Here is a 15,012-nt window from a genome sequence, read left to right as displayed (position 1 = left end):
ACATCTGAGTCTCCTAGGTTTTGGTAGCCATAGTTCTCCTAGCTATTTTTGCCATCAATTGTGGTGGAGGAGGCAGTTGCAGTCCAACAAGGGCAGTAGGTTGCCCAAGGTTGCGTGAGACTTACATTTTGATTTTCACTACTCCATTGAGAGGCAGATACAACTTCCAATATAAGTAGGTATTGTAGGAATACAGTTCTGTATTCTTAAAACTATAGTGTTCTCTTAATATTTTTCTTATACCTTAATTCTATTTTCTTATCAGTGTAAAATGATTGTTTTGTAACAGCCCATTATGTTAAAATTCACCTTATATTTGATTCTATTAATGATCCTGAGAACATCGGGTTTGGCAAATAGAAAAAAAACAGAACACTTTTATAGATTTCTTTTGTTTCCATGTCTAATTCTAGTTTTAGATACCGTGATTTAGAATTAGAATAGCTTGCATGTGTCCACATATATAAATTAATCTGATCTTTAATGGTTTTGACTAATTCCCCTAATTATGTGTTTAGTGTATCGTCTTTTAAAGTTTAACCACATTGTATTTGTATGTATTTATTTACAAATAGTTTTTTTTACTTTTTCTTTGTGGATGTTTGAGGGAAAAAAATCTGTCTGCAATCTTTGCAAGCCTACCCCTCTTTTCCCAACACATACTTTCAGGGGCTTTTTCGTTGGCGGGAAAGTAGAGGTGCACTCTGGCCCAGCATGTGCCTGAGCTTGTCCCTATGACGTGGAAGTGAAAAAACTTCCTTAAATTTTTTTTTATTTTTTAAATAGACCTTGCTTTGTAATATGATGCTGACTTCCTTACAAGTGTATTATGTTGGTGTCTGAACCAAGTGACATATGTTACAGCATTCCTTTACTTCTCTGGAAAAGTGTGACGGGCAATCACAATAAGAATAGTCACAGCAGCCGCTGCGCACCATTGTAGTTGCTGTGACGGAGAGCTAGTAAACCATTCTACTGTTGCTTATTTCTCTGCCTAAACATCTCTGCAATAATTAACGGGTGATGGAAGGGTTTATTTTTTGTTTTAAGCTATACATTTGCTAGCAATTCTGCTTGTACAGTATGTTAGTTTTTACTCTCTAACTTGTAAAATAAAATAGACAATAACAGCTCCAGGAAAAGACATCAGCTTTATTTGAACTTGGCGTTTTTATTGGATGCTTGATTCAGCCATTCAACATACAGCCTGTTGTCAAATCTTGGTCATAGACTAGAAAATATTGATATGAGGAAAAACAAATGATGGTCCCCAGTCAGCTGTAAAATTACAGTATCTGTGACAATTATCTAAATAACTGTGTGCAATGTCTCCTATAGTACATTTTAGTTATCAGATGTGCGTGATGGTGTGTTTAACCTTGGATACATTAAATACCCAGCAGCCAAAAGGCAAGGAAGTATAATTTGTTATATATACCATATATTCACCTGGTTGTTAATGAGCCAGTTCAAAATTTAGCTGGTTTTATAAATCAGTTTGCTAATTTTGACATGTTGAGTTGAAATTTTAATTTTATTATTTATACTGTTTGTAAAATTTCCTGTCCAAAGGAATCTGCTATATTTGTCTTAAATTTTTTTGAGTGCATTTTCTAATATGATTTTGATTGTGTCATTTCTAGATACAGACAGTAACTCTGAGGATTCCACAAAAAACAGAGTTCCAAGTTTCACAGCTTTTGGTACTGTCAATACATCCGCTGCCAAACTATCAGCACAGCTTGGTATTCGCAATGAAAGCCTTTTGGATGACTCCGTGAACTCCAAGTATCCTCACATTCCCTTCATACACTGCTTGATGCAAAATGGTGCCGAGAAGCTGGAAGCTGTCATTTCACCCACTATACCCACTGCTATGAAGGCACTTGGCACACCAGTTAGTCCAGTTACAATGTCTCCTGCAAGGGAAACATGTCACCAGTGCTCTCTTGTGGTGTCACAAGTTCCTTCAGCCATAGGGGATTCAGAAAAGCGTGTGGACCTACTGGCTTCCTCTCAGCATGGCCCATCATCCTTCCTTTCACGTAACTGTCAGCCAAGCAATTCTTTGCATTTACCGGTTCACAGGCTGAAAATGCCTTCTCAGGGGCAGTTGGAAACCAGTACAGTGAATGGATCCACACAGACTGGCTTGAATCTAGGCTCTACCAACCCTGGCTTCATTCCCATTCATAGTCCTGGGGGATTTCAAGCATCTCCTGTAACGGTATCAGACCCTATATCTAAACCGGTTTCACAAATAGTAGGCCTTAATCAGGTAGTGCCTCATTTAGATGGAAATGCTGGAGCCATGCCTCCATCTGTTAACCTAAAATTGGTTCTCCCAGCCACTAACCTGTCCCCAGCACCACCATCTGTACCTTATCCTTTGTCAGGGGCAACTCTTGCATCTGGTGTGTTGCCCACCCAAAATACCAATGTGCTAAATGCTGCTGTCACCGCTGCTTCTTCTCAGCCTGCCAATGTTGTCATGGGACAGGTACAGGCTGGAATTCCACCTGCTGTTCCTACCCACACACCTGGACCAGCACCAAGTCCAAGCCCTGCATTGACTCACAGTACTGCACAGAGTGACAGCACTTCCTTTATCAGTGCTGCTGTTGGCAATACCAGCACAAATGGCACCCTCATACCACCTCAACAGATGGCTCCTGGCACATGTGGCTCATGTGGTCGCCGATGCGGATGTGCAAACAGTGGAGTACCACCTATGGGAAGTTACTATTATGCCAACCACATGCCTGGACAGGTGTACAGAGTTCCACCATTCTTTCAATTGCCCTCAATTTGCAATGGCACCTACCTCAACCAAGCACATCAAAGTAATGGGACACAGATTCCCTTCTTCCTACAAACACCCTACACAAATGGACTAATGCATGACCCTGTGCTTGGGGGACAGGCTAATTATGGCATGCAGCAGATAACAAATTTTCCAAGATTCTATCCAATGTACACAGCAGCACCTAATGTAGTAGCCAACTCCAATGCATCAGGGCCTAAGAAAAATGGGAATGTGTTTTGCTCCAACTGTGGGTTAGCTGGGCATTTTGCACAGGAGTGTAAACAGCCCTCTATGGATGCCAATCAGCAAGGTAATCGTGATAGTACCCAAAGGACTTGTTTCTAAATGTGCTAGTATTTCCCTTCTCCATGTTCGTGACTTAGATGTATGTGTGAATGAGTATTTTCTTTCTTTGACTGTCTACAATAGTGCCGTGTTCTTTTATGGAATTTCCTCACCACTGATTGTGAGAGCCATGCTAAGACAATAGGGAGGGTGGGTGTGCAAATAGCTTATACATTTCCTTATGTTTTTAATCCTTTTTGTACCTGATCATTTCATAACTGTGTGCCTCAGTAACACCTTGTCGGTATCTGTTATATTTGTTGAGAAGAGGGTACTTAGTGTTAGCCTTGAGTGGCCAAATGAAAACAAAAGGGGCAAAAAAAATAATTATCCCAACATAACTTGCAAAAAAATATATAAAAATCATACATTGAAAATAAAAATCCAGATTTGGCTGAATAACAAAACCTGGGGCTTGAATTCCGAGTTAACAAAAGTGCCTCTCTTGTTTTCCTTTTTTTTGTCCCGATTTATAATTTATACGTGATCTGTTTCCGTTATAAGCATTGACTTAGCAGTTCTTTTTCCTGTTCTAGGATTTTTCAGGCTGAGGTATGCATCTCCCCTTTCCCCCTCCCATGATACCTTGGATTCTGCTGACTGACACCAGTTCACAAAAAAATATAATAAATGACAATGTCTACCTGTACAGTTTACGGTGTGGAAGTTTCAGTTTACCTTTTTGATGCTGTTTATAGGAGATAATCGTTTGCCACCAGTTTAATGGAGAAAAGAAACGCAGTACTGTGCCATTAAATGTAAATCCTGAATTGAACATTATACATTAATGATTCTGTGCATTATTTGGACGCAGCCTTACACGGAAATAAACAAATTAAAGTTGTTGGATTCCCAGTGCTACTTTCTTGGACGCACTCTACAAGCAAATATGAAGTTCGGTATACTGCATCGTGTTAATCTTACAGGTTCCTCTTCAGCCTAACTCTGCAACAGCAACTTGAACCGCCCTGAGAACATTTGATCTTGGTGTTAATTCATGCAAAATGCATGGTTCTAGAGTGGGGGGCGGGGAGGAGGAAGGAATCTGTGTTGAAATGTTGAATGAAATATGTACCTTTTAGTTAGTTTGAGAATCAGATTTAAATGCCAGAAGGGCAAAACCTGGCAAATACAAATTCATTTTTTTTATTTATTTTTTTCCCTACTTTGTCAAGCCTATGCTTGTAAAACTATGAACTCCTCACTCAGCTTTTTTTTTTAGTCTGTTCCAAATATTTATTTCTTATACTTTAAGAAACTCTGAATTGAGCGACCTTTTTGAAAGACAGGCTTTTATTAATGGAGTGGAAGCCGATCTTTGTTGTCTGTGGCTAAAAAGAAATGTAATTTTGGCAACAAGTTTGTATATAGATTCTCAACAGTACAAGATATTTTCCACTTTAGATTCTAACAGTATTTAGTACAGTTTCTCCCACATTCTGCCCAGTGTGTCGAGAAACGGAATTTATTTTCAACCTTTAACAATCTACCACTGAGTGTGCTACATAATGTGAATGTTTTGTTTGTTAAAATGTATCCGTGTAATGTCAAAGGTTTAATGCTGCTGTTCAGATTTTATTTAAGATATCTTAAATAGCCAACCAACATGCACTAAGTCTTTCTTCCAGATAACAGTTTATTATTATAATTTTTTTTATTTTTTTTTGTGCACTGATGTTATCGGGAGATAATCGTATATATATCTTTATCATGTGTTCAAACAGCAGTGGGTTACCAGCACTGTACAATGCCCTTCCCCCATGCATTCCTTAATTCCCTCTATGGGATATTCCAGTCTGTTTAATGCTTTTGGCTTCATCAGTACTATGTTCTGTCTCACAGGAAGCCAAATATGGCAGTACAACACAAATAACGACCGGTTATCTATACAAATATATATTTATATGTATTTATTTATATATATATATATCTCAGATCCGTGGTGTATTGTAAGGAGGAAAAGGCTTCCATCTATAAAAGCCACTTCATGATTTCTAAAACTTGAAGAACGAAAAAAAAAAAATTAGTTGAAACTATTTTCCTTTAAATATTTTATGCTACATTTTGAGAAGCTATGAGGCAGTTAAAGTGTTGGTGCAAAATATAAATATAGTTTATACAAAGCTTTAATTTAAGAATAAAATATTTTATTTGATTATTTTTGGACATAATTGAATGGTTTAAAAAGCAGTTAAGCTGTTTATGGGAAAGGTAGACCATGAAACCTCATTGGTATGATCTATCAGCCAGACATGTCTAAAATGCAGGTTAAAATGAGGATTCAGATACTGTACTGTAAGCCGAGGGGTTACCTTTGCTTCATTTGTATGTTTACCATATACTTTGATATTTTAATTATCTACTGGAAAAAAAGGTTACTTATATTTCTAGAAAAGAATTTCAATTTTATGCAAACTTATTTCCTTGAATTAACAGCAATAAAAAAATAATAAAAACAGGAAACCATAATCTGTCTGACATGTCTTCTTTTTATGTCAATAGTAGTTTATGAATGCTGTTTGTGAAGGGTTTGTATTCAGTCATTTGTCTTTTAATTTTCTACAATTTGTAAATGCTTTCAAATATAGCTAAAAGTAAACCAAAATAAGAAGTTGAATTTGGCATCATAATTATGTGTGTCGAAAGCGGAATAAAAAAAAGGTGCATTGTATGTCTGTACAGTAAATTCTAAAAAGAGGAGAAATTAGCTATGCCGTGCTGTTCTATGTAAACACAATATGCCTGTGGCTAGCTGGATGAGCGGAAAAGGCCCACAATACATAGCTGATCTGGTATATGCCTATCCAAGCACTCTGCATCCTTTGTCACTGAATACATGGCTGTATCAGATATGCCAGTGTCTGAGAAGAATAACAATATTCTATAGTGCTTGAGTGCTAGACATGGTTGCTAAGAACTACCATTGTATTAGGATTGTCAGGGTTGTTTAGAACCAGCAAATTAAAGCTAACAAGGCCATTATGCCTGAATTTATGGGAGGAGAAAGTCCCCTACTCACCTCTGCCGGTAAAGTTTATTTTTGTATCTCCATAGCAACCAGCACTTTCGGTCCAAGCTTCCCGCCAAACAGCTCCAGTCTCCAGCAGCAGAGTTGTCCAGCTGAATCCTCCGTCCGTTCTGCAGCCCTGCCACCCGGCTTCTCCCAAGTTGCGGTATTTGGCTTCCGGTCACGAGACCGGCACGCTCACGTAAGCTTGTGAGGGAAATAGCTTTCGCCTATATTTCCCTCCGTTTGGGCCTAAAAACGTAGGGGTAGGCTCCCTTTTTACTTATACATTACCTGTTTGTGCACTTCCGCATTCGTGCGTCTAAATTAGATGAACGCCGGCTATACTTATGCTTCGTGGGTCCTTCGTACGGTCAAAACTGCCGACCTTTGTTCGGGTAAACTCTGGTGCAATTTTGTTAAATTCTGGTATACTGTTCATTCATACGAACGAACTATGTACATATATACTTGCCCGTTCGTTCATTTAGCAATCCGTGCAATATTCTGTTCACCCCTCACATACTTACCTGTTCATGCACTACTTCTATTCGTGCGAAATTAGGCAAATGCACACTATACTTAGCTTCAGTGGGTCCCCCGTGCGGTCTAAACTGCCAAACCCTGTTCGTGCAAATATCCGCTTTTCGTTCATACGAACTAAACAATCATTTATTTATATATACTTCCAGTTCGGTTACTTAACTGTTAGTATTAAATCTGTCAGTATTAGTTAATAAAATCTGTTTATTACTACAACCATTTGCTATTACCTCAGTGGCTCTTGGTTTAATTATGTTTATATATAAATTATGACACTTTATCTCAGTACTCGGTTATTTATTCCAAGGCCATTTGGAGTTAACCCTCTGTGTTTTAGGTACGTTATACACTTAATAAATTCTTCCTGACACCCTACTACTTTGGCGGCATTTTTAAACTCCACGCCAACCCTGTACGCCATCACAAACTTATATATTAATGTATAGCACGATCCTCTGGGGGAATTTTGCAAACCCTACATTTCTTAGTTTTCTCTATATTCTCTATTTTCTTAGTATTCTCTATAGTTTACGCAGACATTAATTTTAGCCTCTGTTACATTTCTTTGGTCTCCACAGATTGCCCGTTTGTCTTGTATTTCTGCATAAAGTTGTCAAATTCAAGTTCTTGTATTTACAATTCAGGTATAGTATTTACTCACTTCTGTTCAATCATGTCAAGGCCTCAGGCTAATTTTAATAATATACGATGGCTTTTATCCATAGCTCCAACACTATTCTAGGCCTCCACCGGTTTTCTCTGTAAAAAAAACACTTGCGCTCATCCAAGAACTTGTACAACAAATCAAGGTATAGTACTCTACTCATTACGGGGCTTTTTATACAAGACCCGACAGTCTCTATCACGATTATCACACGGTCCTACGTCCTTGTTGTGTTAAAATTCTCTATTTTTCTACTTAGGCCTACGTTCATACTGCCATCAGGCAAGAACCTACCTAACCTGGTTCCCCTTATCATCCTCCAAAACCATCGGCCCCACTAATAAACTTACCTTCTTGGGGATCGAGCTGGACTCTGGTACCTTCCGAGCCAGCCTCACACCCGACAAATTGGTCTGCTTGAGAGGGGAGATAGACTTGTTCCTGCGGAGTGATGCATGCACCATAAGGAACTTCAGTCCCTATTGGGGTCCCTGAATTTTGCGATGCGCATCATTCCTCAAGGTAGGTCTTTCGTAATCAGGCTTCTCAGTCTGCTACACGGGGTACCAGACTCCTGCCCGATTTCTTTGGATCAGCAAGCCAAGGCTGACTTACTCATGTGGGGGAAGTTTCTGGCTGAGTGGAACAGTATCTCCATGTTTATCCCCCCTCTCTCCGACTCCATACCCATCATTCACACAGACACTGCAGCCAACACGGGTTTTGCAGCTATCTTTGGTAATCACTGGTTCAGGGGTCACTGGCCTACTGAGAAGGATGCCTTGCCAGGATTCAGGGAGACTTCAGCCCTATTTGAAATGTATCCCTTAGTGGCGGCCGCACACACTTGGGGTTATCTCTGGTCCGGCAAGGCAGTAAAATGCTATTCCGACAACTCTGCAGCTTGCGATATCATAAACAAGGGGCGCTCATCCTCCCTCACCATCATGCGGCTGATTCGCAAGCTGACCTGGCTGGCAGCAACCGTCCAGTTACACTTAGTCTGTTTTCACATCCCGGGTATCCACAACATGGCCGCTGACGCTCTGTCTTGTTCTCAATTCCATGTATTCTTCCAGGCCCTCCCTACGGCCCACCGTCCGCCATCCAAGACTAACTAATCCTGGATTAAATGCACTAATGCACCACGCTAGGTCTCTCACACACCAAGCACTATCACCTAACACAGCTGTCACCTACAGTAGGGCACTTACTGTTTTTTTTAAATATAAATTTACAGCAGATTTCGGATTACAAGGTGATTTTTCTACTCAAACCATGGTGGCTTTTGCCTCTTTCTGACACTTGCATTTAAAACTCTCACAATACCATTAAACTATACCTCACGGGGGTTCAGCACCACGGTCTCACTAATTTCCCTAACACTCCCTTCTTGTCATCATACCCCATCAAGAAAGTCTTAAAAAGTATCTCAAAGGTTTCTGTTCCACTTACCACCACCAGACTACCAATAGATGGGCCTATTTTTAGATTACTCAGCAATCTACTTGATGAATCCCCATTCAATCCCGACACAAACCTGGTGATCAAGTCTGCCATTTATCTAGCTTTTTATGGTTTCCTTAGACCGTGAGAATTCACTGTTGTTTGTCAAGGGGATATCTCACACAGCCTTAAAACCTCATACCTTACTAAGGTGGAAGATCACTATGTACTCACGCTCCCCTCTACCAAAACTAATCACTCACTACACCCCATTATTATTCCCCTCTTTCCCACTGTTAATGCTTGGTGTCCGGTTAAGGCACTAGACCATCTACGGTCAACTCATCACACGCACTTACCAGACACTCCACTCTTATTACTACAAGGGCACTCACTCACCACTTCTAAATTCACGACGCACGTCAGAACCTTACTGGCAAAACTGGGTTACAACCCGGCTTCGTTCTCTGGTCACTCCTTCCGCATAGGAGCCGCTTCATCAGCCTCTAGTACAATCACCCCGGTTCACATCATCAAGAGAATAACTCACCAGTGTGTTTACCACCGAGCCCGCCGTTACCAAGTGCACTTCCGGGTATGCGCGCGCACCACTGAGCGTGCCCTGCCTCCCGTCACGTGATCGTGCGTACCTGACGTCAGACAACCGGGCGACCCGTTTCCATACCAACTATAAACAATCCATGACATGAATGTATCTAAGTATGTTCCCATGCAAAATAACATAAGGGGAACATGAATAAAAGTGCATTAAGTCAGTGAATATGAAACACCAATAGATTTCACAATATCAAAAGATAAAACATACTACATATTAGTGCATTTAATTAAATGCACGGTGCTTAAGTTAAAGTGCACCACAGATGGCAAATCTTATGTATAATAAAGTGCAAACATTTTTTTTCAAGTGCAAAGCAAGTGTTAAAGTGAAATTTGCTAATAATAAAGTGCTACATCAATATTTAAAGTGCTACATAAACATTAAAATCAATTGTTCTTTTATAAATTCACATATATTCTATATACTATAAATTAATGCTAAGTAAAACCATATTGGCTTGCTGGATTATCCTATAAAAAAGAATGATAGGTAACATTTTCATTGAGTCCCAGAGGTGACACCGTGTTCAATTGGTGAATCCAAAACGCTTATTTTTGAAGCAGTAATCTACCCCTATTACCCCCTCTCCGGGGGGAGGGATGTGGTCAATACCCACAAATTTTAGGGATGCCAAGGGATGCTTTTTGTCCAAAAAGTGCTGGGCAGCGGGTTTGTCTGATTGTCCATCCCTATACGCCAACCTGATGCTTGAACGGTGGCCCCTGATCCTCTTGCACAAGGGTGTTTCAGTTTTCCCCACATAATGTAGACCACATGAGCGTACCAATTTAAAGACCACAAATGGTGTTTTACAAGTAATGGTGTGTCTTATATCGTATACTTTGTTTGTGTGTGGATGATTAAATTTCTTTGCTGCGATCATATGTCCACATGTCACACACCCTAAGCATCGAATACATCCCCTTATATTGTGCTTGTCCACTTTTTATTTTTGCAGTGCAGAGAAATATAACAGCATGCGTGTGGTACCCCAACTGCATTCCCCACGCTGAGTTTCAACACTTTTAACATTGCGGTGTTCAAGAGTGTGTGATTAATTTTTTAAGTTATTTTTTTAATTATGAGAAAAAATTAAACAAGTTTCAGTCACACAAATTGCTCTCAGTATATAACAGGCATATGTCAGCAGGTATGTCGTGTAAACAAGTTAAGTGATCAAGGTTTAATGGTGCTTGAGTGACTAAGCTAGTGTAACTGTGAAATGCGAGCAATATCAACGTGTTAATGACAGATTAGTAGTAGATTTACAGCCTCAGATCAGTGAGCCGGGTATTTTGCATGTGCTCGGTGATGGTTGATGGGTGATGGTTTAGTGTCGAGTGATAAGCTAGTAATAAACCCTAAGCAGGGGAGAGCATCTTGACGACATTATAAAAGGCATATTGGAGACATTAGAAGAAGGCACGTCCCTGGCTAATGACTGATGCAGAGGGGTTTTAAATTCTGCTGCTTTGCTCTTGTGGCATAAGGCTTGTGTGACAGTCCCCCTCAGACATCCTTCTTCGTCCTGTTTTTGACCCCTCATCTAGGCGTTGTTTGCATACCATCCTGCTTCCAGGGATAAGCATCAGTTGCTACTGCCCCACGACTCAAAAACCATTAATCAACCCACGTCCTATCATTTCAAACCAATTCTCATACTGACATAAGTGGCCACCTCACCACTAAAGTTTTGCATGTGCTCTTTCAGCCTTCGACTCCTATACCTTACATAGGCCTTTACAACTTGCCTTTCATTTGACTTGCGGTAAGCTTACTCCAATTTCAGCCCCATCATCCAGGCACTTCGTAGGGATGCCTTCCTGCTGTTAGTATGATATGACAATATAGAACTGCCTATGTTCAAAGTACACCACTCTGTTATGCTAGACCACACCAATCCGGCCTATGCCATCCTCACCCTGCCAAAACTACCAGAGTTGCCAGAATCACTCCTTGTACGTTTTAACCTTGCCTCTTATAATGCTGTTTCGATCACTACTACATTATGAGCAAACTTTCCACACATTAAGACATACTAAATCATGTCGATTTTTATATAATTAATTTCCTTGACTACCTTCCAATATGTTACAGCCAGACTTTTATTCATGAATATTCCCCCTGCTATTACGTATGAACACTAGGCCATCAATACTACCCATATGCAATTCCCAGTCCATTTCACAAGTACTAGTACCTTGGTACCATTATCCTACACTTCTTCATGCTTGTCTCCTGCCTGTTCCAATTTGAATCTTCACTGTCTCCTTGGTTCTCTGAACCGTGCCATGCATGTCATGTAGCACGGTCGCTACAGTTTTTCCATTAGACTACTCTGCCTGCTTCCACATTACCTACTGACCGTAACACTGCAACACTTGACACACCTGCTCGAGTAGACCTGGAAAAGCCACATTCATTTCCCCCATCTGACTGACAGTGATGCCCACACTGGATATGCAGCCATTTTCGAGGACAACTCATTCTGTGACATACTCTCTTTTAGTAAATGTCTGCTCTCTTTGTAGTATGCACCACTGTGACTGCTGCACACTTGGGGGTTTCTACGGAGGGTGATTCTGTCAAATACTAACCAGACAACACCGCAGTTTGTGAAAATGAATTCGGGTCGGTCTTTCCCACTCACAATTATGAGGTTACTTATGGAGTTACCTTTGGTAGCAGCAACATAGTAACTTTACCTTGTCCGCATTCACACACCAGGCTGTCTGACCATAGCAGCCGATGCCTTGACTCGATGCCCATTTCAGCATACCATATGGCTGCCAAATGACCCACTAAAACCTCAAACATTCCGGTACGTCATACTAAATTAAGCTCATCTCATGGCCATGAAAGGTTGCTGGCACACATAGCACTCTGCCAATACCAACCATTCATATACCAGAGTGCTGACCATTTCCAGTAAAGTTAATTTTAGTATATCATATAGTCAATCCGGACTCTATCGATACATAATTTTGCCATCTCATCGTTTATTAACTCACAACCTCAAAAACCTTAACTCACAACCTCATCCTACTGAGATAATCCTTTATCCCAGTCAGCATTCTAGTCAAATTTTATCCAATCCTTCCAGTGATACATGGGCATAAGCCTCTCTTAAGGTTACACGGTAATCCACTCACAACATGAATTTCATTATGTAAGTCAGGACACTATTCCTTAACTTCAATATGTCCCTTCAGCATTTTCAGATCGTTCTTTTAGAATAGACACTACTTCAGGAGCCTCTAGTAAATAGCCCAGTACACATCAAAGACTAGAACGTATGAAATCACTTGCATACACCAGATATCTCTAAACCAGAGCGTGATTTGAGGCAGGCATTTGATTATGTAATGTCAACACGTATTAAAGTGTTAAACCATTTGCCCTCTTTATTTACAGGCCTACCCAAATGTCTGTTTCGGCACACATCTGATTTATACCAACACTATTACTTGGCTTATTGTCCCTGACCACAAATTAAAAATGCATATTTTGATTTCCACATTATTTCACTAAATGCAATTTTTGAAAGACATGCAAGTAAGAATGTACAAATGAAGTGAAAATACAGAGGCAATGGGACAAAGGTAGTGTTTGTGTAGAATGCTTTGCACCTTGGATATTAAATACAGATCATAAGCGATCTCAATCTAGACAAAACATTGATATCTGATTTCTTAAGGATTAATTAAGCACACTGGTTAAGGATAGAGAAAGAGGTGGGAATAAAGGTTAAATGGGGCGTGGGGTTTGACCACACTGCTGCTGTCTACTTGCCTAGATCCAATCTGCCCACACTGCTTGGAACCGTTTCCTGAGAGTTTATCTCTTTGTATTTTTTAGTGATGCAATGTATGTCAGACACAGCTTAGGCACGTGGTAGTTGGGTCAAATACCATGCGTGAGCGTTAGTTGTGATTGTGTCTTAGATAATATGGAGGATAAGGGATTTCCTAACTCTACCGCTTCTGGCAGCATGTTCAATAAGTATATCTCTTGTTCTAAAACAGGGGTTCCAACCCAGTCTTCAAGTACCCCCTACCAGTCCAGGATTTATGGATTACCCTGTTTAAAGTTTTGTGTTTTTTTTCTTTCTAAAAACACCTTGGACTCAACTGGGTAATCCCTAATCCTGGAGTGTTAGGGGGTTCTCGAGGACTGGGTTGGGAACCACTGTTTTAAAGGAAACTCATGGGTGGTTGCATTCTGGATCATAGTTTGTATCTTCAGCTAGAAATATTACAATATTGAACAAGCCAGAAGATGTGAAGTGTTGTGCATCTCCCAATCCACATCTCCAGCAGAGTGAGTGTGCTGAAAGGTAGATAGAGGCCAAGCATGTTGGAACTAAATGCCACTTCATGTATAATCAGGGCCGTTTGAAGGAATTTGGGGGCCCCAAGAAAAATGGACATGGAGGCCCCTGCCCCCACAAGCATGCAAAGCCTACAGGAACCACAGCATAGCCATACAGTTTAAGTTCACCCACACGTTATATCAATAAAAAAGGTTTACAGTGCAAATACTGCTTAGAACTCTGCCCTGCCCCTTAGTGGTCTTTCCTCTCCCCCCACCCTCCCCTACCAGTCTCTTCACACAACCCCGTATTCTCCTCATCACCGCTTCTCACCCCCTTCCCTGTGTTCTCCTCATCTCCGCACCTCCCCCTTCCCAGTGTTTTCCTCATCTCCTCACCCCCCTCCCTGTGTCCTTCTTACTCCCCCTCCCTGTGTCCCTCTTACTCCCCCCTCCCTGTGTCCCTCTTACTCCCCCCTCCCTGTGTCCCTCTTACTCCCCCCTCCCTGTGTCCCTCTTACTCCCCCCTCCCTGTGTCCCTCTTACTCCCCCCTCCCTGTGTCCCTCTTACTCCCCTCCCTATGTTTTTTTTTTTTTTACTCTCCCCCCCCCCCCCCTTCCCTATATTCTTCTCACCTCCCCTTCTCTGGCTGTAGCGTTGCCGAGCTCCTCTTCCTCCTGGCTGTCAGTCCGGCCGAGTACCGCACGGTACAGGAGATTCAGTTTCCTGTTCCCGGACGGACTGAAAGGAAGTGAGCACTCAGTGTGCACTTCCTGTCAGTCCGGCCGGGAACAGGAAACTGAATCTCCTGTACCGCGCGGTACCCGGCCGGACTGACAGCCAGGAGGAAGAGGAGCTCGGCAACGCTACAGGGAAGGTGAGGTGATGACGAAGAGTACTGCAGCCGCCTGAGGCTGTCTATAGAGCGCTCAGGCGGCTGCAGCCTTAAAGGAAGCACCGGCTCTGCTTGGGGCCCCGGGCCAGCTCGGGGGCTCCAAGCAGTTGCTTGGTTTGCCTGTCCGGTAACGACGGGCCTGTGTATATTGTGTACTTGTTTTCCCAGTGTAAGGCATTTGGATACAGTATGCATTTGATTTAAAGCCATTTGCCAAGTTTCAAGAGGAAACTTTGTTTTCCCCCCAGCTAATTTTCCCATTGCAACATATAAGGGAGCTTGTGGGTAGCATGTCGATAAGGGTTTATATCTATTAGTCTTTAGCTGGACCATGTTGACAATGTCATTAGTCTCACTGGTACTTGTACAATGGCT

At 41.3% G+C, this 15,012-nt stretch overlaps 1 protein-coding gene across 4 annotated transcripts in view; it reads left to right on the top strand.

Annotated features, from left to right (window-relative positions):
• ZCCHC2 (zinc finger CCHC-type containing 2) overlaps positions 1–5,605 on the top strand; it is an 85,635-nt gene extending 80,030 nt beyond the window's left edge. For 2 of the 4 annotated variants that reach the window (XM_063451813.1, XM_063451810.1), the window contains 2 exons: positions 1,644–3,116; positions 3,688–5,605. In XM_063451813.1, the coding sequence (XP_063307883.1) occupies positions 1,644–3,116; positions 3,688–3,755 (1,541 nt within the window). In that variant the 3' untranslated portion in view covers positions 3,756–5,605. Of the gene's footprint in view, positions 1–1,643 lie in introns of all 4 variants that reach the window. The other 2 variants (XM_063451812.1, XM_063451814.1) reach the window with 2 other exon arrangements.
• Positions 5,606–15,012: the final 9,407 nt, after the last annotated feature.

Source organism: Pelobates fuscus, chromosome 4, assembly GCF_036172605.1.
Source record: "Pelobates fuscus isolate aPelFus1 chromosome 4, aPelFus1.pri, whole genome shotgun sequence".
In the NCBI taxonomy this organism is placed as follows: domain Eukaryota; kingdom Metazoa; phylum Chordata; class Amphibia; order Anura; family Pelobatidae; genus Pelobates; species Pelobates fuscus.
Note: the sequence above shows the minus strand (reverse complement) of the source record. Positions and strands in the feature narration are given on the sequence as shown.